The 23,968-nt window shown below is 39.8% G+C and overlaps 1 protein-coding gene across 3 annotated transcripts in view; it reads left to right on the top strand.

Moving 5' to 3' along the window:
- The window catches only part of ptenb (phosphatase and tensin homolog B), a 29,490-nt gene that overhangs the window by 4,376 nt on the left and 1,146 nt on the right, over positions 1–23,968 (top strand). Inside the window, exons 1-9 of one of the 3 annotated variants that reach the window (XM_044336992.1) lie at positions 10,305–10,329; positions 10,478–10,571; positions 11,163–11,207; positions 13,276–13,319; positions 14,745–14,983; positions 15,421–15,562; positions 15,656–15,834; positions 16,593–16,844; positions 19,101–23,968. The exon at positions 19,101–23,968 is cut by the window's right edge and continues 1,146 nt beyond it. In XM_044336992.1, the coding sequence (XP_044192927.1) occupies positions 10,510–10,571; positions 11,163–11,207; positions 13,276–13,319; positions 14,745–14,983; positions 15,421–15,562; positions 15,656–15,834; positions 16,593–16,844; positions 19,101–19,289 (1,152 nt within the window). In that variant the 5' untranslated portion in view covers positions 10,305–10,329; positions 10,478–10,509 and the 3' untranslated portion in view covers positions 19,290–23,968. Of the gene's footprint in view, positions 1–10,304; positions 10,330–10,477; positions 10,572–11,162; positions 11,208–13,275; positions 13,320–14,744; positions 14,984–15,420; positions 15,563–15,655; positions 15,835–16,592; positions 16,845–19,100 lie in introns of those variants that run through there. The other 2 variants (XM_044336990.1, XM_044336991.1) reach the window with 2 other exon arrangements.

Here is a 23,968-nt window from a genome sequence, read left to right as displayed (position 1 = left end):
AGAAGTAAAACTACAACTGTGGTCCTAAATAGAAGTAAAACTACAACTGTGGTCCCAAATAGAAGTAAAACTACAACTGTGGTACTAAATAGAAGTAAAACTACAACTGTGGTCCCAAATAGAAGTAAAACTACAACTGTGGTCCCAAATAGAAGTAAAACTACAACTGTGGTCCCAAATAGAAGTAAAACTACAACTGTGGTCCCAAATAGAAGTAAAACTACAACTGTGGTCCCAAATAGAAGTAAAACTACAACTGTGGTACTAAATAGAAGTAAAACTACAACTGTGGTCCCAAATAGAAGTAAAACTACAACTGTGGTCCCAAATAGAAGTAAAACTACAACTGTGGTCCCAAATAGAAGTAAAACTACAACTGTGGTCCCAAATAGAAGTAAAACTACAACTGTGGTACTAAATAGAAGTAAAACTACAACTGTGGTCCCAAATAGAAGTAAAACTACAACTGTGGTCCTAAATAGAAGTAAAACTACAACTGTGGTCCCAAATAGAAGTAAAACTACAACTGTGGTACTAAATAGAAGTAAAACTACAACTGTGGTCCCAAATAGAAGTAAAACTACAACTGTGGTCCTAAATAGAAGTAAAACTACAACTGTGGTCCTAAATAGAAGTAAAACTACAACTGTGGTACTAAATAGAAGTAAAACTACAACTGTGGTCCCAAATAGTTCAGTTTATAACGAGAAGATGTTCAGTTTATAACGAGAGAAGATGTTCAGTTTATAACGAGAAGATGTTCAGTTTATAACGAGAGAAGATGTTCAGTTTATAACGAGAAGATGTTCAGTTTATAACGAGAGAAGATGTTCAGTTTATAACGAGAAGATGTTCAGTTTATAACGAGAGAAGATGTTCAGTTTATAACGAGAGATGATGTTCAGTTTATCAATCAATCAATCAATCTTTATTTATATAGCGCCATATCACAACAGAAGTCATCTCAAGGCACTTTTCACATAGAGCAGGTCAAGACCGAACTCTTTAATTTACAGAGACCCAACAATTCCCCCATGAGCAGCACTTGGCGACAGCGGTAAGGAAAAACTCCCCTTTAACGGGTAGAAACCTCAAGCAGACCCCGGCTCTTGGTGGGCGGCCATCTGCTTTGACCGGTTGGGTTGAGAGAGAGAAAGAGAGAGGGAAAGGGGGAGGGGGGACAGAAGAGGGGGGACAGAAGAAAAACAATCATAACAACAACAATAAGTATAAGTATCAACAGCCAGGGAAGGATGCCATCAGGACTGTGAAGGACCGCAAAGGTTCGGCCCGGGACTCAGGTTTTCCTGTGAGATGAGAAAGCACAAAAAACTCCGGGGAAGAAGCAAAGTTAGTGACATGCATTGATGTTACATGAATGCATACAGATGGAGAGGAGGAGGAGGAGAGAGGAGCTCAGTGCATCATGGGAAGTCCCCCAGCAGTCTAGGCCTATAGCAGCATAACTAAGGGCTGATCCAAGGCGAGCCTGGTCGGCCCTAACTATAAGCTTTATCAAAAAGGAAAGTTTTAAGCCTACTCTTAAACATAGAGAGGGTGTCTGCACCCCGGACTGAATCCGGTAGATGGTTCCATAGAAGAGGAGCCTGATAGCTGAAGGTTCTGCCTCCCATTCTACTTTTAAAGACTGTAGGAACCACCAGTAAGCTGCATACTGGGAGTGCAGTGTTCTAGTGGGATAATACGGTATTATGAGCTCTTCAAGATATGATGGTGTCTGACCATTAAGGGCTTTGTAAGTTAGGAGAAGGATTTTAAATTCTATTCTAGATTTTACAGGAAGCCAATGCAGCGAAGCTAAAATGGGAGAAATATGATCTCTTTTTCTAGTTTTAGTCAGAACACGTGCAGCTGCATTCTGGACCAGCTGGACAGTCTTTAGAGACTTGTTAGGGCAGCCTGATAATAAGGAATTGCAATAATCCAGCCTAGAAGTAACAAATGCGTGAACTAGTTTTTCTGCATCTTTTAGGGACAGGATGTGCCTGATTTTTGTGATATTACGTAAGTGAAAAAAGGCAGTCCTTGAGATTTGATTTATGTGGGAGTTAAAGGACATATCCTGATCAAAGATAACTCCCAGATTCCTTACGGTGGTGCTGGAGGCCAGGGTAATGCCATCCAGAGTAGCTTTATCATTAGATAATGTGTTTCTAAGGTGTTTAGGGCCAAACACAATAACTTCAGTTTTATCTGAGTTTAGTAGCAGAAAATTGCAGGTCATCCAGGTCTTTATGTCGTTAAGGCATGTTTGGAGTTTGTTTAACTGATTGGGTTCATCTGGCTTCACTGATAAATATAATTGGGTATCGTCTGCGTAACAATGAAAATTTATGGAGTGTTTCCTAATAATATTACCTAAAGGAAGCATATATAAGGTGAATAGAATTGGTCCAAGTACAGAACCTTGTGGAACTCCGTGTCTAACTTTTGCCTTCACGGAGGATTCATCATTAACATGTACAAACTGAAATCGGTCTGATAAATAGGACTTAAACCAGCTTAATGCAGTTCCTTTAATGCCAATTAAATGTTCCAGTCTCTGCAAAAGGATTTGATGGTCAATTGTGTCAAATGCAGCACTAAGATCTAACAGGACAAGTATAGAGACAAATCCTTTGTCCGATGCAGTTAGGAGGTCATTAGTGACTTTCACCAGTGCTGTTTCTGTGCTATGATGCCTCTAAATCCTGACTGAAAATCCTCAAATAAACTATTGTTATGTAGAAAGTCACATAACTGATTAGAGACTGCTTTCTCAAGGATCTTGGATAGAAATGGAAGGTTAGATATAGGTCTATAATTGGCTAAAACACCTGAATCAAGAGTAGGCTTCTTAAGAAGAGGTTTAATTACAGCTACTTTAAAGGACTGTGGTACATAGCCTGTTACTGAAGACAGATTGATCATATCTAGTAAAGAAGTGCTCACTAAGGGTAAGGCTTCCTTAAGCAGCCTAGTTGGGATGGGGTCTAATAGACAGGTTGATGGTTTAGCTGAACAAATCATTGAAGTTAGTTCAGACAAGTCTACTGGAGAAAAACAGTCCAAATATATGTCAGGATTTATGTCAGGATTTACTGCTGTTTCTAAGGTTCCTGTGTTTGGGGAGAGAACGGTGCCTGTTGAGGGCAGGAGGTGGTTAATTTTGTCTCTAATAGTTTATCATTAAAGAAGCTCATAAAGTCGTTACTACTGAGAGCTATAGGAATACATGGATCAGTAGAGTTATGACTCTTTGTCAGCCAAAGTGCTGAAAAGGAACCTAGGGCAGTTTTTATTCTCTTCTATTAATGCTGAGTAATAGGCGGCTCTGGCATTACAGAGGGCCTTCCTATATGTTTTAAGACTATCTTGCCAGACTAAGTGAGATTCTTCTACTTTGGTGGAACGCCAAATCCTTTCCAATTTTCGCGATGTTTGCTTTAATTTGCGGGTTTGGGAGTTATACCATGGAGCTAACCTCTTATGTTTTATTATCTTCTTTTTTTAAGGGGGCGATGGAGTCGAGTGTTTGTCTTAGTGAGCCTGCAGCACTATCAATAAGATTATCAATTTGGGAGGGACTAAAGTTAACATAAGAGTCCTCTGTAGTATTGAGACATGGCAGTGAATTCAGTATTGACGGAATTGCTTCCTTAAATTAAATTTATAACGAGAAGATGTTCAGTTTATAACGAGAAGATGTTCAGTTTATAACGAGAGATGATGTTCAGTTTATAACGAGATGTTCAGTTTATAACGAGAGAAGATGTTCAGTTTATAACGAGAGATGATGTTCAGTTTATTACGAGAGATGATGTTCAGTCTATAACGAGAGAAGATGTTCAGTTTATAACGAGAGAAGATGTTCAGTTTATAACGAGATGATGTTCAGTTTATAACGAGAAGATGTTCAGTTTATAACGAGAAGATGTTCAGTTTATAACGAGAAGATGTTCAGTTTATAACGAGAGAAGATGTTCAGTTTATAACGAGAGAAGATGTTCAGTTTATAACGAGAAGATGTTCAGTTTATAACGAGAGAAGATGTTCAGTTTATAACGAGATGATGTTCAGTTTATAACGAGAGAAGATGTTCAGTTTATAACGAGATGTTCAGTTTATAACGAGATGATGTTCAGTTTATAACGAGAGATGATGTTCAGTTTATAACGAGAGATGTTCAGTTTATAACGAGAGAAGATGTTCAGTTTATAACGAGAGAAGATGTTCAGTTTATAACGAGATGATGTTCAGTTTATAACGAGAGAAGATGTTCAGTTTATAACGAGAAGATGTTCAGTTTATAACGAGAAGATGTTCAGTTTATAACGAGAAGATGTTCAGTTTATAACGAGAGATGTTCAGTTTATAACGAGAGATGATGTTCAGTTTATAACGAGAGATGATGTTCAGTTTATAACGAGAGATGATGTTCAGTTTATAACGAGAGATGTTCAGTTTATAACGAGAGAAGATGTTCAGTTTATAACGAGAGAAGATGTTCAGTTTATAACGAGAAGATGTTCAGTTTATAACGAGAGAAGATGTTCAGTTTATAACGAGAGAAGATGTTCAGTTTATAACGAGAGATGATGTTCAGTTTATAACGAGAGATGATGTTCAGTTTATAACGAGAGATGTTCAGTTTATAACGAGAGAAGATGTTCAGTTTATAACGAGAGAAGATGTTCAGTTTATAACGAGAGAAGATGTTCAGTTTATAACGAGAGATGTTCAGTTTATAACGAGAAGATATTCAGTTTATAACGAGAAGATGTTCAGTTTATAACGAGAAGATGTTCAGTTTATAACGAGAAGATGTTCAGTTTATAACGAGATGATGTTCAGTTTATAACGAGAAGATGTTCAGTTTATAACGAGAGAAGATGTTCAGTTTATATCGAGAGAAGATGTTCAGTTTATAACGAGAAGATGTTCAGTTTATAACGAGAAGATGTTCAGTTTATAACGAGAAGATGTTCAGTTTATAACGAGAAGATGTTCAGTTTATAACGAGAAGATGTTCAGTTTATAACGAGATGATGTTCAGTTTATAACGAGAAGATGTTCAGTTTATAACGAGATAATGTTCAGTTTATAACAAGATGATGTTCAGTTTATAACGAGAGAAGATGTTCAGTTTATAACGAGAGAAGATGTTCAGTTTATAACGAGAAGATGTTCAGTTTATAACGAGAAGATGTTCAGTTTATAACGAGAAGATGTTCAGTTTATAACGAGATGATGTTCAGTTTATAACGAGAAGATGTTCAGTTTATAACGAGAAGATGTTCAGTTTATAACGAGAAGATGTTCAGTTTATAACGAGATGTTCAGTTTATAACGAGAAGATGTTGAGTTTATAACGAGAGAAGATGTTCAGTTTATAACGAGAGAAGATGTTCAGTTTATAACGAGATGTTCAGTTTATAACGAGATGATGTTCAGTTTATAACGAGATGATGTTCAGTTTATAACGAGATGATGTTCAGTTTATAACGAGAGAAGATGTTCAGTTTATAACGAGAGAAGATGTTCAGTTTATAACGAGAAGATGTTCAGTTTATAACGAGAAGATATTCAGTTTATAACGAGAGAAGATGTTCAGTTTATAACGAGAAGATGTTCAGTTTATAACGAGAGAAGATGTTCAGTTTATAACGAGAGAAGATGTTCAGTTTATAACGAGAGAAGATGTTCAGTTTATAACGAGAGAAGATGTTCAGTTTATAACGAGAGATGATGTTCAGTTTATAACGAGAAGATGTTCAGTTTATAACGAGAGAAGATGTTCAGTTTATAACGAGAGATGATGTTCAGTTTATAACGAGAAGATGTTCAGTTTATAACGAGAGAAGATGTTCAGTTTATAACGAGAAGATGTTCAGTTTATAACGAGAGAAGATGTTCAGTTTATAACGAGAGAAGATGTTCAGTTTATAACGAGAGAAGATGTTCAGTTTATAACGAGAGATGATGTTCAGTTTATAACGAGAAGATGTTCAGTTTATAACGAGAGAAGATGTTCAGTTTATAACGAGAGATGATGTTCAGTTTATAACGAGAAGATGTTCAGTTTATAACGAGAGAAGATGTTCAGTTTATAACGAGAAGATGTTCAGTTTATAACGAGAGATGATGTTCAGTTTATAACGAGATGTTCAGTTTATAACGAGATGATGTTCAGTTTATAACGAGATGTTCAGTTTATAACGAGAGATGATGTTCAGTTTATAACGAGATGTTCAGTTTATAACGAGATGATGTTCAGTTTATAACGAGAAGATGTTCAGTTTATAACGAGAAGATGTTCAGTTTATAACGAGAAGATGTTCAGTTTATAACGAGAGAAGATGTTCAGTTTATAACGAGATGTTCAGTTTATAACGAGATGATGTTCAGTTTATAACGAGATGATGTTCAGTTTATAACGAGAAGATGTTCAGTTTATAACGAGAGAAGATGTTCAGTTTATAACGAGAGAAGATGTTCAGTTTATAACGAGATGTTCAGTTTATAACGAGAGATGATGTTCAGTTTATAACGAGAAGATGTTCAGTTTATAACAAGATGATGTTCAGTTTATAACGAGAGAAGATGTTCAGTTTATAACGAGAGAAGATGTTCAGTTTATAACGAGAGATGTTCAGTTTATAACGAGAAGATGTTCAGTTTATAACGAAAGATGATGTTCAGTTTATAACGAGAAGATGTTCAGTTTATAACGAGAGAAGATGTTCAGTTTATAACGAGAGAAGATGTTCAGTTTATAACGAGAGAAGATGTTCAGTTTATAACGAGATGTTCAGTTTATAACGAGAGATGATGTTCAGTTTATAACGAGATGTTCAGTTTATAACGAGATGATGTTCAGTTTATAACGAGATGTTCAGTTTATAACGAGAGAAGATGTTCAGTTTATAACGAGAGAAGATGTTCAGTTTATAACAAGAGAAGATGTTCAGTTTATAACGAGATGATGTTCAGTTTATAACGAGAGAAGATGTTCAGTTTATAACGAGATGATGTTCAGTTTATAACGAGATGATGTTCAGTTTATAACGAGAAGATGTTCAGTTTATAACGAGAGAAGATGTTCAGTTTATAACGAGATGATGTTCAGTTTATAACGAGAAGATGTTCAGTTTATAACGAGATGATGTTCAGTTTATAACGAGAAGATGTTCAGTTTATAACGAGAGAAGATGTTCAGTTTATAACGAGATGATGTTCAGTTTACAACGAGAAGATGTTCAGTTTATAACGAGATGATGTTCAGTTTATAACGAGATGATGTTCAGTTTATAACGAGATGATGTTCAGTTTATAACGAGAAGATGTTCAGTTTATAACGAGAGAAGATGTTCAGTTTATAACGAGATGATGTTCAGTTTATAACGAGAAGATGTTCAGTTTATAACGAGATGATGTTCAGTTTATAACGAGAAGATGTTCAGTTTATAACGAGAAGATGTTCAGTTTATAACGAGATGATGTTCAGTTTATAACGAGAGAAGATGTTCAGTTTATAACGAGAGATGATGTTCAGTTTATAACGAGAGAAGATGTTCAGTTTATAACGAGAAGATGTTCAGTTTATAACGAGAAGATGTTCAGTTTATAACGAGAGAAGATGTTCAGTTTATAACGAGATGATGTTCAGTTTATAACGAGAAGATGTTCAGTTTATAACGAGAGAAGATGTTCAGTTTATAACGAGAGAAGATGTTCAGTTTATAACGAGAGATGATGTTCAGTTTATAACGAGATGATGTTCAGTTTATAACGAGAGATGATGTTCAGTTTATAACGAGAGATGATGTTCAGTTTATAACGAGATGATGTTCAGTTTATAACAAGATGATGTTCAGTTTATAACGAGAGAAGATGTTCAGTTTATAACGAGATGATGTTCAGTTTATAACGAGATGATGTTCAGTTTATAACGAGAAGATGTTCAGTTTATAACGAGAGATGATGTTCAGTTTATAACGAGATGATGTTCAGTTTATAACGAGAAGATGTTCAGTTTATAACGAGATAATGTTCAGTTTATAACGAGATGATGTTCAGTTTATAACGAGAAGATGTTCAGTTTATAACGAGATGATGTTCAGTTTATAACGAGAAGATGTTCAGTTTATAACGAGATGATGTTCAGTTTATAACGAGATGATGTTCAGTTTATAACGAGATGATGTTCAGTTTATAACGAGAAGATGTTCAGTTTATAACGAGAAGATGTTCAGTTTATAACGAGATGATGTTCAGTTTATAACGAGAAGATGTTCAGTTTATAACGAGAGATGATGTTCAGTTTATAACGAGATGATGTTCAGTTTATAACAAGATGATGTTCAGTTTATAACGAGAAGATGTTCAGTTTATAACGAGAGAAGATGTTCAGTTTATAACGAGATGATGTTCAGTTTATAACGAGATGATGTTCAGTTTATAACGAGATGATGTTCAGTTTATAACGAGATGATGTTCAGTTTATAACGAGAGAAGATGTTCAGTTTATAACGAGATGATGTTCAGTTTATAACGAGAGAAGATGTTCAGTTTATAACGAGAGATGATGTTCAGTTTATAACGAGAGATGATGTTCAGTTTATAACGAGAGAAGATGTTCAGTTTATAACGAGAGAAGATGTTCAGTTTATAACGAGAGAAGATGTTCAGTTTATAACGAGATGATGTTCAGTTTATAACGAGATGATGTTCAGTTTATAACGAGATGATGTTCAGTTTATAACGAGAGAAGATGTTCAGTTTATAACGAGAGATGATGTTCAGTTTATAACGAGAGATGATGTTCAGTTTATAACGAGATGATGTTCAGTTTATAACGAGAGAAGATGTTCAGTTTATAACGAGAGAAGATGTTCAGTTTATAACGAGAAGATGTTCAGTTTATAACGAGAGAAGATGTTCAGTTTATAACGAGATGATGTTCAGTTTATAACGAGATGATGTTCAGTTTATAACGAGAAGATGTTCAGTTTATAACGAGAGATGATGTTCAGTTTATAACGAGAAGATGTTCAGTTTATAACGAGAGAAAACAAAAGCAGTAAATGAGACTTTAGAGAAACTTGACATCTGTATGGGGGTTTTCTTCTGCTATCAGGAAAGGATTAATTGACTAATTAGGCTTAGAATTGTTTGAGCATATGTGGCATAAATATGTTTATATATATATATATATATTAATAATTATGTATTTTATATATGTTTAAAAACAACCAGACCTGTGTTATATATTTTTTTTGAGTTGTGTAGCTACATTATCTCAAATGTTTCCGATGATTATCAAACCCAGAGAATTCTGTAATTTCAATCAAGGTAATGATCCGTTTCATTTGGTCTCCTGTCGATGACATCATACCTCCTCTACTAAAGAGTAAACACGCACAAGATGCATGCAGCGGCATTGTTTATCCATCGCAATGGCATCTATCAAAGAGCATACACCTGCAAGATGACATATATATATTCTGTTTTAAGCCACATTTTTATGATGAACTTTTTAGAGGCTAGCAGCCGCTGGGCTAGCAGCCGCTGGGCTAGCAGCCGCTGGGCTAGCAGCCGCTCAGCTAGCAGCCGCTCAGCTAGCAGCCGCTGGGCTAGCAGCTTTTCTTTATGGTCAGTTTCTGTTTTAACTGATTTTTGTAGATTTCACACTAACAAACGTCGTCATAACGATGATGGAACGTCTGCTTCTGGTTCTGTGTGACGTGTCGCTTGTTAAGTTTCAGGTCGTCAGGATTAAAATATCTCGCTGAATCCAAACGTCTGACTTGTCTGCGAGTGTCTGAATGACCTTCATCACCTTCACCTGAGTCATCATCCGCTGCAACATGACGTCGCCGTGATGCGCATCGTGTTTCCTTCTGCTCAGAACATTCACGGGTTAACGAGGAGATAACGGTGTGTTTTCCTGGAAGACTTCAGTGCTGCTCACATGAATGAAACAGGAGAGCTGAGACAGTTCAGCCATCCAACTCGTCTCCATGGAAACACGTCTTAGGTCCCGTCTCCTAGCACATTTTAACCCTTCGCAGGCTTAACGTGATGCCAGTGAACGCATCACTATATGATCCTTTAAATCTCCTTTTAATTAAATGGACTCTGGTTGACGTGAGGCGGCCATATTTGTTTCAGGCTCTCTGTTCGTAGTTATGGCAACCTCCTTCACTCTGACACACAGGTGGCTTTACTCACCTGAGGTCACAGGAGGTCACAGGAGGTCACCTGAGGTCACCTGAGGTCACAGGAGGTCACCTGAGGTCACAGGAGGTCACCTCAGGTCACTGACAGGTAAACGTCTCATATTTCACCACAAACCAGCAGGAAGAGGAGATGTAGAGATTAAAGAACAGATGTGTTTCTGTCCTCCTGAAGAAGCTGAGAAGATAAAAACCAGTTGATCAGATGTTTTGAATGTGTGATTATTGATCCTTGACAGTGTGATCAGATATTTATCCAAACATCATCGCCATGGGTTTCCCTGCTGAGCGTCTGGAAGGAGTGTACAGGAACAACATCGATGACGTCGTCCGGTAAGAAACGGCTCTGTGACCTTTGACCCCTCCTGAAAGCTCAGCAGAGAAATATTGATGAGCGTAAATCCAGATTGATGAAGTTGAAAGGAAACGGTTGGTTTGTCTTTGAGATGAAACGTTTTGTGGAGAATATGATGAATATTTCTCTTCTAATCGTTGTTTATTCGTTTATTTGGTCATTTTGAAGAAGGGATTGATAATGTGATTATAGTGATTAGTTGGTCACATGATCAATAGGTGAAATGTGGGTTTGACAGTAACTGAACAGCGACTGAATCAACTGCAGACATGTAATGAGAACAGTGTCGTTAAAGTAGAGCTGCAGCTAATGATTACTGTCATCACTGATCAATCTGCTGATTATCTCCTCCATTCATTGATCAATCGTTCACAGAAACGCTTCCCATCCAGAAGCTGACAGCAGATGTTTCTGCTGAAAACGATTTGATCATCAGAATAGCAGCAGATGATGTTTCTGTCAGTCGACTGATGAAGTTCGAGGTGTTGAGCGTCACATGACTGTCGGAGAGTTTACTGTGTTTAACAGATGAACTGATCAATAACTTTCTCTCTTTCTCTCTGTCTCAGGTTCTTAGATGCAAAGCACAAGAATCACTATAAGATCTACAACCTGTAAGTACTGACTGGTTATTATTAGTATGTATGTAGTATTCCTGCAGCCCCTCAGAGCTCAGATCAGTTAGAAATAACGCAGGGAGGAAGAGTACAAGTGATGATGATGATGTTTGATGAAGAGCTGCAGACGACCAGCACACCTCCGACAGGTACTTTGCTGCTGTGTGATGGCGTCGTGGCTCGGCGAGGAGCAGACGACCGTATGAAGAAATCCGTCACCGGCGACGTCGACTCGCCTGAAAGCAGAAGAAACTGTTGGAAACGTTTGAGAGCAGAGCTGCTGCTCAAAAAACCTAAAGTATAACACCGAGTCACTTCATCCTCAGACATCAATCTGTCCACTTAGGAAGCACAAGTGATTGTGAATCAGTCTCACCTGCTTTAGTGGACAAGCAGAAGCAAGACCACCTCCAAAAAGGGACTGGATCTGCATGTGGTGGCTACAGACTGTTGATCTCTCCTCATCCTTCCTGACTGATTCTCCTCTAGTTTTGTGTTCTGCAAGTGTCCTTGTCACCACTGCTAGTGACCTTGTCACCACTGCTAGTGACCTTGTCACCACTGCTAGTGACCTTGTCACCACTGCTAGTGACCTTGTCACCACTGCTAGTGTCCGTGTCACCACTGATAGTGTCCTTGTCACCACTGCTAGTGTCCGTGTCACCACTGCTAGTGTCCGTGTCACCACTGATAGTGTCCTTGTCACCACTGCTAGTGTCCTTGTCACCACTGCTAGTGACCTTGTCACCACTGCTAGTGACCTTGTCACCACTGCTAGTGTCCTTGTCACCACTGCTAGTGACCTTGTCACCACTGCTAGTGTCCGTGTCACCACTGATAGTGTCCTTGTCACCACTGCTAGTGTCCTTGTCACCACTGATAGTGACCTTGTCACCACTGCTAGTGACCTTGTCACCACTGATAGTGTCCTTGTCACCACTGCTAGTGTCCTTGTCACCACTGCTAGTGACCTTGTCACCACTGATAGTGTCCTTGTCACCACTGCTAGTGACCTTGTCACCACTGCTAGTGACCTTGTCACCACTGATAGTGTCCTTGTCACCACTGATAGCATCAGGTGGTACCTGCAGCCCAGTCAGGTTGCACAGGTAGTCCAGCTGTCACAGGAAGGTTTGCTGAGTCTCCCAGCACAGTCTGAAGAGCACGGAGGAGATACCAGGAGACCGGCTGTTACACGGGGAGAGCTGGACAGACCCGTAGACGGGCATCGACCCAGCAGCAGGACCGGTATCTGCTCCTTTATGTGAGGAGGAACAGGAGGAGCACTGCTAGAGTCCTACAGAACGACCTCCAGCAGGCTACTGGTGTGCATGTTTCTCACCAAACTGTCAGAAACAGAATCCATGAGGGTCTGATGTCCTCCAGTGGGACCTGTGCTCACAGCCCAGCACTGTGGAGATATATGTATATGTATATGTATATATATATATATATATATATATATACACTGCTACATGCTACCTTGTTATTTAACACGTCGGCCACTTTTAATATGAACATCTGACGCTGTGACATCACAATAAGGAAAAGCATCGTAGGTCCCCTTTAGAGGTTTTTTGTGATTAACATTTCCTTATTTTTTTTGAGTATTTTAAATTAAAGATATTTTGATAATTGCTGGTTTTAGTCCAGATTCTGTGGTTGCAGCTTATTAAATGTGAATATTTTCTTGTTTCTTTAGTCTCTGTGACAGTAAACTGAAGATCTTTGAGTTGTGGATAAAACAAGACATTTGAGAAACACTGATCCACATTTTTCACCATTTTCTGACATTTTATGGACCAAACAACTAATTGATTATTGAAGAGAATAATCATAAAGATGAATTGATTAGTTTAGCTGTAGTGTGATGTTCAGGATGGAGGAAGGTGGACCAAACTGAAGCTGACCTGTATTGAAGCTTTAGTAGTAGTTTGATGATCATTGTGATCATTTGGTGATTTGGTGTGAGCTTGATGCCGCCGCGTCTCTCTAGTTTGGATCAATAACAGAAACATTGATCATAAAGATGAAGCTGCTGGCTGTAACGTCTCTCTGTTCACAGGTGTGCAGAGCGACATTACGACACCACCAAGTTCAACTGTCGAGGTAAGATGACATCAGAAATGAGACCGTCACTGCCGCGTGTTTGAGTACTGATTGATCGATCGATCGATTGATTGACTGATTGATGAAATGGATGGAGGAGCTGCTGAACGATCCGTCGTTTTAAATCCAAATCAAGTCAGAAGAGCTGCGCTTTAAGTCCTGAACTAAAGGAGGTGTTGGAGGTGAAAGGGTTAATGATCCGCTGGAGATAATTCTACTTCCTGTTGTGAGACGTGAAACAAACAAAAGAAGCTTTTGTCTTTTTTTATGTTGTTTTGCTTTCTGCATGTCAATGTATTAACTGTTTGAACACAGTAACACTTATTCTCCTAAAAAACAGACAAACACACACAGATCAACAACACAAACTGTAACAAACAAACACAGAATACTACAAGATCAATCATCTATTGATCCTGGCTCCAACAACAACAACCGGTATCATTATCTCCAATAAACCTCCAGCAAACCTCCAGCAAACCTCCAATAAACCTCCAGTAAACCTCCAGCAAACCTCCAGCAAACCTCCAGTAAACCTCCAGTAAACCTCCACTAAACCTCCACTAAACCTCCAATAAACGTCCAATAAACGTCCAATAAACGTCCAGTAAACGTCCAATAAACCTCCAATAAACCTCCAATAAACGTCCAGTAAACCTCCAATAAACCTCCAATAAACCTCCAGTAAACCTCCAATAAACGTCCAATAAACGTCCAATAAACCTCCAATAAACCTCCAATAAACGTCCAGTAAACCTCCAATAAACCTCCAATAAACCTCCAATAAACCTCCAATAAACGTCCAATAAACGTCCAATAAACCTCCAATAAATCTCCAATAAACCTCCAGTAAACCTCCAATAAACCTCCAATAAACCTCCAGTAAACCTCCAGCAAACCTCCAATAAACGTCCAATAAACGTCCAGTAAACCTCCAATAAACCTCCAATAAACCTCCAGTAAACCTCCAGCAAACCTCCAATAAACCTCCAATAAACCTCCAATAAACCTCCAATAAACCTCCAGTTTATTGGAGGTTTATTTTACACTGGGCAGTAATTATATATCTATTATGTAATAAATTAAGAGTAGTGACATAGATAAAAAGTAGTTATCCATTGTAGAATGATTATATGCATAGTATATAATGAAATATGATAAAGGAAATAGGAATAGATTTATTATTATTATTATTATTATTATTATTATTATTATTATTATTATTATTATTATTATTATTATTATTATTATATAGTGTGCAGGAGGATAATAATGATATAATGAGCTTTATGGGGTCTTTCTCTCCTCGTCATACGTACATATACATATGTATGTTTCCATCAGACTTTAATCAATCAAAGGTTCAGTCAGGTGTGATCAATAGATCAGCAGACACAGGAAGTGATGCGTCTGTCTGTCTGTCAGTGGCTCAGTATCCGTTCGAGGACCACAACCCGCCCCAGCTGGAGCTCATCAAGCCCTTCTGTGAGGACTTGGATCAGTGGCTGAGTGAAGACGAGCAGCACGTCGCCGCCATCCACTGCAAGGCGGGAAAAGGTCGCACCGGCGTGATGATCTGTGCCTATCTGCTGCACCGCGGCAAGTTCCAGGAGGCTCAGGAGGCGCTGGACTTCTACGGAGAGGTCCGCACCCGTGACAAGAAGGTAACCAGACCACCACCCCTTCATAGTACTGATGATGAAGATGAAGGCTCAATAGATCGCCAGGTGACAGCAGCAGGTTTATGGAAGATGTGCTTCCTGTTCTCAGATCATCTAAATGTTTGACTAAAATAAGACGTAGACGTTCAGTTAACTCTGTTTATTGATCTGTGAACACACTGAGACACAACTTTATTTATACATCACGCAGAGACAAACCAGCTGACACCTTCACGCAGGATCTCCTTTATGTTTTTAGAAGTTAATTATTGTTTTCTGAAATGTTTCTGCTACATGTGAGTGTATGAACAGTCAAACTGTATTTTAACAACTTTAAACTGATTATCAGTAAAGATTTCTACGTTTTCAGAGACATTGGTGTCATTTTTCTTGTGGGAGTTTGATACTTTATTAAATTGACGGCGTGTGTGTGTGTTCAGGGCGTGACCATCCCCAGTCAGCGGCGTTATGTCATCTACTACAGCTTCCTGCTGAGGAACCAGCTGCTCTACAAACCTGTCGCTCTGCTCTTCCACAAGATGCTGTTTGAAACCATCCCCATGTTCACTGGCGGCAACTGCAGTAAGACCGTTGCTCTCATCACACAGCCAGATCAGACAGATCAATAAACGTCGTCATCAGTAAATGTAAATCCCTCCTGTGTTTGTGCTGCAGATCCTCAGTTCGTGGTGTACCAGCTGAAGGTGAAGATCCACACGTCTAACCCCGGAAACACCCGGCGGGAAGACAAACTGATGCTGTTCGAGTTCCCGCAGCCACTTCCTGTCTGCGGAGACATCAAGGTGGAGTTCTTCCACAAGCAGAACAAGATGATGAAGAAGGTGATGAGGATGGTGATGTATACCAATGTTGGTTCTTATAAAAACAACCAAATATGTCACAGATCTTCTTAATGTTCCTGCACACGTTACACTAACGCAGTAACACTCGTACGTGTTGTGTGCCGCGTCATGCTTCAAACTGTAGCGCGTCATTCATAGAAGAAGAAGGTGAGCTTTCATAGGCAGTAGTGAGAACAAAGGCGGCCAATTAGAGGCATTGAAAGTGTTTTCTAATTGTTTCATGTTTCATTCTGTTGAATGTTTGTAGGTGTTTTCTGTGTCTTTTGAATTGATCTTTAATATAAGTAGCAGTTGCTTTCTATTGATTGAGATTATGGTGCGTTTAAGAACTGACATGGAGGTTAATGGATAATCTTTGTAATCTTTAATCCAATTTGTTAAATATTATTATGATATATGCGTTGGGCTAATCATTAATTGAAATATTTATGGTACTTTTAATGTACAAATATTTAACATGATTTGATTTAAAGGCTGGATTTATGATTTGTTTGGGCAAGATATTATAAATTGTTTCATCATGGAAATCAACATGCAGCAGTAAATGCAACGAACAGGACTAATCTGTGTTGTTGTTTCCTGCATGTTGTTTTTTAATTCGTCATGGGTCTAATCTGCAGCATCTACCTGGATGTGGTGGAAACACACACAGGAAGCACAACAGGGACTTTTAGTTCCAGGTTTAGTTCCTGAGATGACGTTTGGTCGAAACAGGGTTTAACTGTGTGTTTCCTCCTCTGTCCCTGCAGGAAAAGATGTTCCACTTCTGGGTCAACACCTTCTTCATCCCGGGCCCGGAGGAGAACCTCGACAAACTGGAGAACGGCAGCGCCGGGACGCCGCGGGAACCGTCCGACAGAACGCCGGGGATGACGACGACGATGACAATGACTGGAGGAGAAACCAACGACAGGGATTACCTGGTTCTCACTCTGACCAAGAACGACCTGGACAAGGCCAACAAGGATAAGGCCAACAGGAACTTCTCCCCGAACTTCAAAGTAAAACATTTATGTTGGTTCAGAGTGGTGTTAATCTGGTTATAGTCTGGCTGTAATCTGGTTATAGTCTGGCTAGAGTCTGGTTATGATCTGGTCATTATCTGGTTATAGTCTGGTCAAGATCTGGTTATAGTCTGACTATAATCTGGTTATAGTCTGGCTAGAGTCTGGTTATCATCTGGTCATGATCTGGTTATAGTCTGGTTATACCCTGGTCATGATCTGGTTATACTCTGGTCACGATCTTGTTAAAGTCTTCTCCCCGAACTTCAAAATAAAACATATATGTTGGTTCAGAGTGGTGTTAATCTGGTTATAGTCTGGTTATGATCTGGTCATTATCTGGTTATAGTCTGGTCATGATCTGGTTATAGTCTGGTCAAGATCTGGTTATAGTCTGGTCAAGATCTGGTTATAGTCTGGTCAAGATCTGGTTATAGTCTGGTCATGATCTGGTTATAGTCTGGGTATGATCTGGTTATACTCTGGTCATGATCTGGTTATAGTCTGGTTATACTCTGGTTATGATCTGGTTATACTCTGGTCATGATCTGGTTATAGTCTGGTTATAGTCTGGGTATGATCTGGTTATAGTCTGGTTATAGTCTGGCTACGATCTGTTTATAGTCTGGTTATAGTCTGGTCATGATCTGGTTATAGTCTGGTTATAGTCTGGTCATGATCTGGTTATAATCTGGTTATAGTCTGGTTATGATCTGTTTATAGTCTGGTTATAGTCTGGTCATGATCTGGTTATAGTCTGGGTATGATCTGGTTATAGTCTGGGTATGATCTGGTTATAGTCTGGGTATGATCTGGTTATAGTCTGGTTATGATCTTGTTATAGTCTGGTCATGATCTGGTTATAGTCTGGTTATAGTCTGGGTACGATCTGTTTATAGTCTGGTTATAGTCTGGTCATGATCTGGTTATAGTCTGGGTATGATCTGGTTATAGTCTGGGTATGATCTGGTTATAGTCTGGGTATGATCTGGTTATGATCTAGTTATACTCTGGTCATGATCTGGTTGTATATAGTCTGGTTATAGTCTGGGTATGATCTGGTTATAGTCTGGTTATACTCTGGTCATGATCTGGTTATAGCCTGGTTATAGTCTAGGTATGATCTGGTTATAGTCTGGTTATACTCTGGTCATGATCTGGTTATAGTCTGGTTATAGTCTGGTTATGATCTGGTTATAGTCTGGGTATGATCTGGTTATACTCTGGTTATGATCTGGTTATAGTCTGGTCATGATCTGGTTATAGACTGGTCATGATCTGGTTATAGTCTGGTTATAGTCTGGTCATGATCTGGTTATAGTCTGGGTATGATCTGGTTATAGTCTAGTTATAGTCTGGTCATGATCTGGTTATAGTCTGGTTATAGTCTGGTCATGATCTGGTTATAGTCTGGTTATAGTCTGGGTATGATCTGGTTATACTCTGGTCATGATCTGGTTATAGTCTGGGTATGATCTGGTTATACTCTGGTCATGATCTGGTTATAGTCTGGTTATAGTCTGGTCATGATCTGGTTATAGTCTGGGTATGATCTGGTTATGATCTGGTTATAGTCTGGTTATAGTCTGGGTATGATCTGGTTATACTCTGGTCATGATCTGGTTATAGTCTGGTTATAGTCTATAACCTGCACTACTGTGAAGTAAGAAAAGGTTTCTTGCTCCCAGTTGGGGGATTTTCTGGCAGCTTGAACACTGGATTTTAATAAATGTGGCAACACTTTAGCTGCTGATATATTTTTCAATCTAGTCAGCCATGCTAATGCTAATGCAATGTTTTATATGCTTTAACTGAACATTTGTACCTTTTTATGGTCAAAAGATTGATTGAAGAAAGTAGTTATGCTATCAAATCATATTATGTCAAATATTATTAATAAACTTTATTTATAAAGCACCTTTCATTCACTATATGCAGCTACATCATGTCTGTGGTGTAGTTAGCGTCTCTTCCTTAGCTGCCAGCTAGCTGTATGTAACATTTAATAAATATGAGCCTTCTGGCTGCACTGGAATGTCCACAGATGTTAAAGTCATTTTGTTAAGGACAGCCTTCTCTAGAGTCACAAGATAAACTTGGTCTAAAATATGAGCCTTTATTGTTCTCATCATATTTTTGCAGTTTTAGGAAGTATTAGTAACAAACCGATCGTTATTGATCGTTATAGAAGTGACCCTGAAGCGCTGCCTCGGTGGCTCCTGCTGCTCACGTTTGTTTCTTTGTCTTCTTCAGGTGAAATTATTCTTCACAAAGACGGTCGAGGAAGGAGCTAACTGTGACACCAGCAGCACGTCGGCCTCAGTTACTCCGGATGTTAGTGACAATGAACCGGATCACTACCGCTACTCCGACACGACGGACTCGGACCCGGAGAACGAGCCGTTCGACGAGGACCACCACAATCAGATCACAAAAGTTTGACACACTCACACAGATATATATATATATATATACATATATATATATATATATATATATATATATATACATACATATATATGTGTGTATGTATGTATGTATGTGTATACAGGTCGTATGTAAACAAACTGACTGTGGTTCGCTGACGGGGGAGTATAACTGACGGACCAGAACTGACCCCGCCCCCCTCCCCTCCTATCTTCTGCCCAGCTGGACAATCACATGATCACATGACATGGCGGTCAGCGGTGAGGGGGGTGGGGATAAAGGTATGGGCGGGGCTGGGCTAACGGACGGCGAATGGACAATAAGACAGATGAATGGACAGAGAGGAGGATTAAAACACAAAGGAGTAAAACTTGAATATAAACAAACTGACAAGTAGACTTCTTCAGTTACGACACCGAGATGTTTGTTGGATGAATCCCCACAACCCCCTCGAGTCCTTCCTTCCTTCCTGCCCAGTTTAGGAAACTATATGCAGACCAATCTTTATTTGTATCAGCTCTTCAGTCTTCAGTTGTGTTTGTCAGTGTCGACTCTTCTCTCTGTGTGCCAACGTCAAACATTTCAGCCCTAAAGTGTTTATTCTGTAGAAATGTGGCTCATTTTAAACGTGAATGAAGTGGATCTTTGAAGGCCAGCAAACTTAAATCTATGCTGATAAATTAGTATGAATCAGACAAATTTAATGCCATAAATCTTCAGTGTTTCCTCCAGAACTTCAAAAGGCTCTGAAACTGAATTTAGACACTGAAATCAATTTTATTGAATGAGATTGTCGAACCACTTGTTGAATTATGGATGAATCATGTTTTTAAACCCCAGCAGGTTAAAATCTGCTGGTTTAATACATTTTTAAATAGCTGATTGGTCTAAAATGATTTTCCTGCTTACCTTATGAAACTGGAAATTTTAGGTTTTTGACCCTGGTCTTCAGAAATCCCCTCAACTGGACCAGCCTGAGCCAGTTTAGACCTGGTTCAGGAAAACAAATCAAAAGTGTCACCCAGATGAATTTGATCTTGACATTGGGCTGCCCCCCCCCCCCCCCCCCCGTTGGCAGTCTTGACTCATATTTGGGCCAACCCAGACCAGTCTCAGTGCTGGTTTAGACCCAGTTTAGCTGGTCTGGACACGCAGAGAGAAGAGAAGCTTGATGTTTGAATGTGACGATGAAGAAGACAAAGTTATTATTCACAATCTGCTGCAGTTCTGTCAATCAAACACAAACAGTTCAAACCTACTGTGAACAAATCTACTCCTACTTTTCTGTCTGTCTCTATTCTGTCTTTAGTTTTGCACAGAAGGTCTTCAGCCTTCGATCAGCTCCTCCAGTTACAGAAATACATGTTAAACTCTGACTTACATCAATCATTAAGCTAAACAACAAACAAGCTACACACAGTGTTACCATTCCTTCAGCCGGATGTTTTAAGCTATCCGCCTAGGTAAGCTAACACACCTCGAGACAAACTGAAGCAGAAAGCTACGATCTCCAGAGCGCTTGGTTTTGATGTGTGTGGGATGCTAGGCGGGTGGGGTTTGCACTTTTTAAAGGACAGTTCGCTGAATCATGAGGCTTCTGTTTCTGGGCGAGCTCAGTCCATCCATGAAAGCTTGTTGGCTCGTGTTTGTGTCGATTTCTGTCGAGTTAAATGATGCAGTCCTTTTTTAAAGTTGACATTTATGAGGTTTAGCTCAGAGTTTCTCAACCTCGGGCTCAGGACCCAACGGGTGTGAGGTAAATTTCTAAGACAAATACATTTACAGTAAAAACATAAAGTAAATATTTCCATTTATGCTTTTTAAAATAGAAATCTGAAGGACATACTCAAGAGTCATGGGACTGTTGTGATAGGAGCACTGGCCAGAGGAGGTTGAGAAAACTGTTTGAGCATGTTGTTAAATCAGCACCCCAGCTGCTGACCAATCAGCTCCCAGCAGGCTGCATGACCACAGTTGCTCCTGAGAGTCACGAAGTTCAGGCTCAGTGTGTCTTTGGTTTCTGACATTTCAAAGAGGGTGATTCTTACCCTGCGGTAGACTATTAATCCTTTATTCACTGCTACTTCTCTGAGATATTTAAATTCTTGCAAAGTGTACCTTTAACACCCGGCACAACAGTTTGAGGATCACATTAGCATTACAGCAGGTGGGAGACTATTACATCATTAGAGCAAGCCAATCCAAAACCAGTCCCAAACTAGTTCCTGTTCTTTGAGCTTTTACCAAATGTTGCAGCCTTTTTTGTAAACATGACCAGGCTTTTGATCTGTTATTTTGTGGATGTACCTATAAACTTCTTTCTGCTCATCCAGTGTTCTTCTGCACAGCTAAACAGAAGTACCACAATAGACTTGGACTTCAGATGCAACAGTTAAGTCCCAGCACCATCTGGGCCAGACAGGGCCTCTGTCAGACGTCTGTGCTGTCAGTAACGGGCCCTGTTTGATATATCAGCCCATTCCAATCGGCACCCAATAGACTGAGGCATCCATAATGATCATTTAAATGAACATATGCCTCCAGATCATCATGTGTGGGTTAAGTTTTAGTCCCACCTGATGCCTGCTTTCCGTCCTAACACTTGGTGCTACAACCTTTCATCGGCCCTGCGTTGGTCCTGTAGTTACTGATTGTTCATGTGAGGTGTTGTTTCCAAGACTGGGTTGGATCTTCAAGTTGACCATGTAGGACTCACTGGGATCCTGATCACACAGGACGCACTGTGGAGGCCTAAAAACATAAAATCCACAGTGCTTCTTTATTCTGAGAAGCTGCTAGGGTAGAGGCACTGACAGAGTCTTTGGACAATGAGCAGACAGGTGTCTTACCCAACCCAAAATTCCATTTTGACATCTGAACAGTTCCCAGACTCGGACAGTCAGCGTCACCTGGAAGGACACTAAGAGGCAGATGCCTGAAACATCAAGCATGTTGGGTAGTGATCATGATATCCCAGATGTGTGTTACAGAGTGAGGTGACCCTGACAGAACAGGGAGGGCGAGGCTTATCTTGGACTCATCTGGGACTAATCCCGTCGTCCAGAGGGTTGCTGGTCTAAAGGGGAAAAAAAACATCCATTCCTAGTTTTGAGCCTGAAGCTGTTTACTCAGCTTCTCCTGGTGAACAGGAACAACCATGTCCAACTGTTCCTTCAGCATCCTTGAAAGACTTACATGTGATTGGAAAGCAAAGAAAGGTCTGAGATGATTGAAACCCTTCAGGTTTTCACAACAAGGAGCACAGGGGTGGATAAACCTTTGAATCGCTGCCCACATCTCGGACTTATTCAGCTCAAAATAGCTCTGGTGTTGTGCTCATTGGCTGTTTCAGTACCAATCTGAGCCAGTAAGAGATTTGTAGACAGGATGAGGAATAGGGAAGTCATCTTCCTTTGCGGAGCCAGAAAAATGTCCACTAAAATATGTTAACAGCTGCAAACCACCTCTGCCACAGCTTCTGTCGACTGAAAATGACAAACAGGATTGTTTTGATTATTTCCAGCAAAATAAGCCCCTCTGAAACAAAAAACAGCTAACACCATGTCAGGTTGAGGGATTGTCTGATTATCAGGCTGTAAACAAGAGGAATCTTGAGCATAAAATAACATCCAGACCCCTTGAAGTCATTGAAACGAGTAGAAAAAGGTTCCCTCTGCCTATAAAGCTGCGTCCTGTGTGATCACAGCTTGAGGTGTAGCACTTAGCATCTTTTAGCCTCGTGCTAACAGCCATTGTTGGGCCTACAGTCCATGTTGGGTTTTAGGTGCTAAGCTAAGCTAGCCAGGGCCGATGTTGAGCCTGTTGTCCATCTGTGGTGCTCTCTACCAGCAGCGAGTGTTCGTCCAGTCTGGATCTGTGACTCCTGCAGATCCTCCTTCATGTTCACTCTGTGAGCAGCTCCGTCGTCGCTGTAGCGATCGATCCGTGGGCTCCGTTTGTGTCGCCACCGGCGTTTCACAGCAACAACACACTTCCTGTTTGAGTTAGGTGCTGTCAGGCCTGACCTCACCTCCTGTCATCAACCCGTTCAGACATGACCGGCGTGTCGACCCTTCCAGACATGCAGAAACAGCAAAAGGCTGAACCGAACCAGCAAACTGGGATTCTATTTTCCACAGTATGACCAAACATTTTAAGTCGAAAAGGAAACAAAGGTTGATGCTTTTCCCATTTTTCCAATAAAAATGTTAATTCAAAATGTCTCGGTGTAGTTAGGCAGATTGTAAGGCTGGTTTCTATGACAACCCCAGTAAATGGTGTTGGTGGTGCAGCCTTCTACATCAGTCAAGCTGATTGGTTGATACAACATAAAGAAAGTGAACGGGCTTCAGTCCTGAATGTATACCGCTAACAAATAACCCACAACCTAAATGTTTACATCTTAATCCGAACATCTCAGCAAAATTGTGTCAGAATATAAAAGTGATTAAGATTTCAACAGTAGCAGAGATGCAGATACAGATAAACCTGATTGAAAGCATCAACAGATGGTTTTAGTTCCTCCTGCTGAACGCTGGTCGTGTTCGGCGCGTAGCGGCGTCACTGAACGGGTTTCAGGTATTTGAGGTCAGGCAGGTGCTGTCTACGTCTCTGACTGTTCCAGGTGCTCTCTATCTTTTTCTTCATTTTATTGTTGTTGGTCGTCCTCGTTCAACTGTATCAAGTCCATCTGG

This window comes from Thunnus albacares, chromosome 20, assembly GCF_914725855.1.
Source record: "Thunnus albacares chromosome 20, fThuAlb1.1, whole genome shotgun sequence".
Lineage (NCBI taxonomy): Eukaryota > Metazoa > Chordata > Actinopteri > Scombriformes > Scombridae > Thunnus > Thunnus albacares.
Note: the sequence above shows the minus strand (reverse complement) of the source record. Positions and strands in the feature narration are given on the sequence as shown.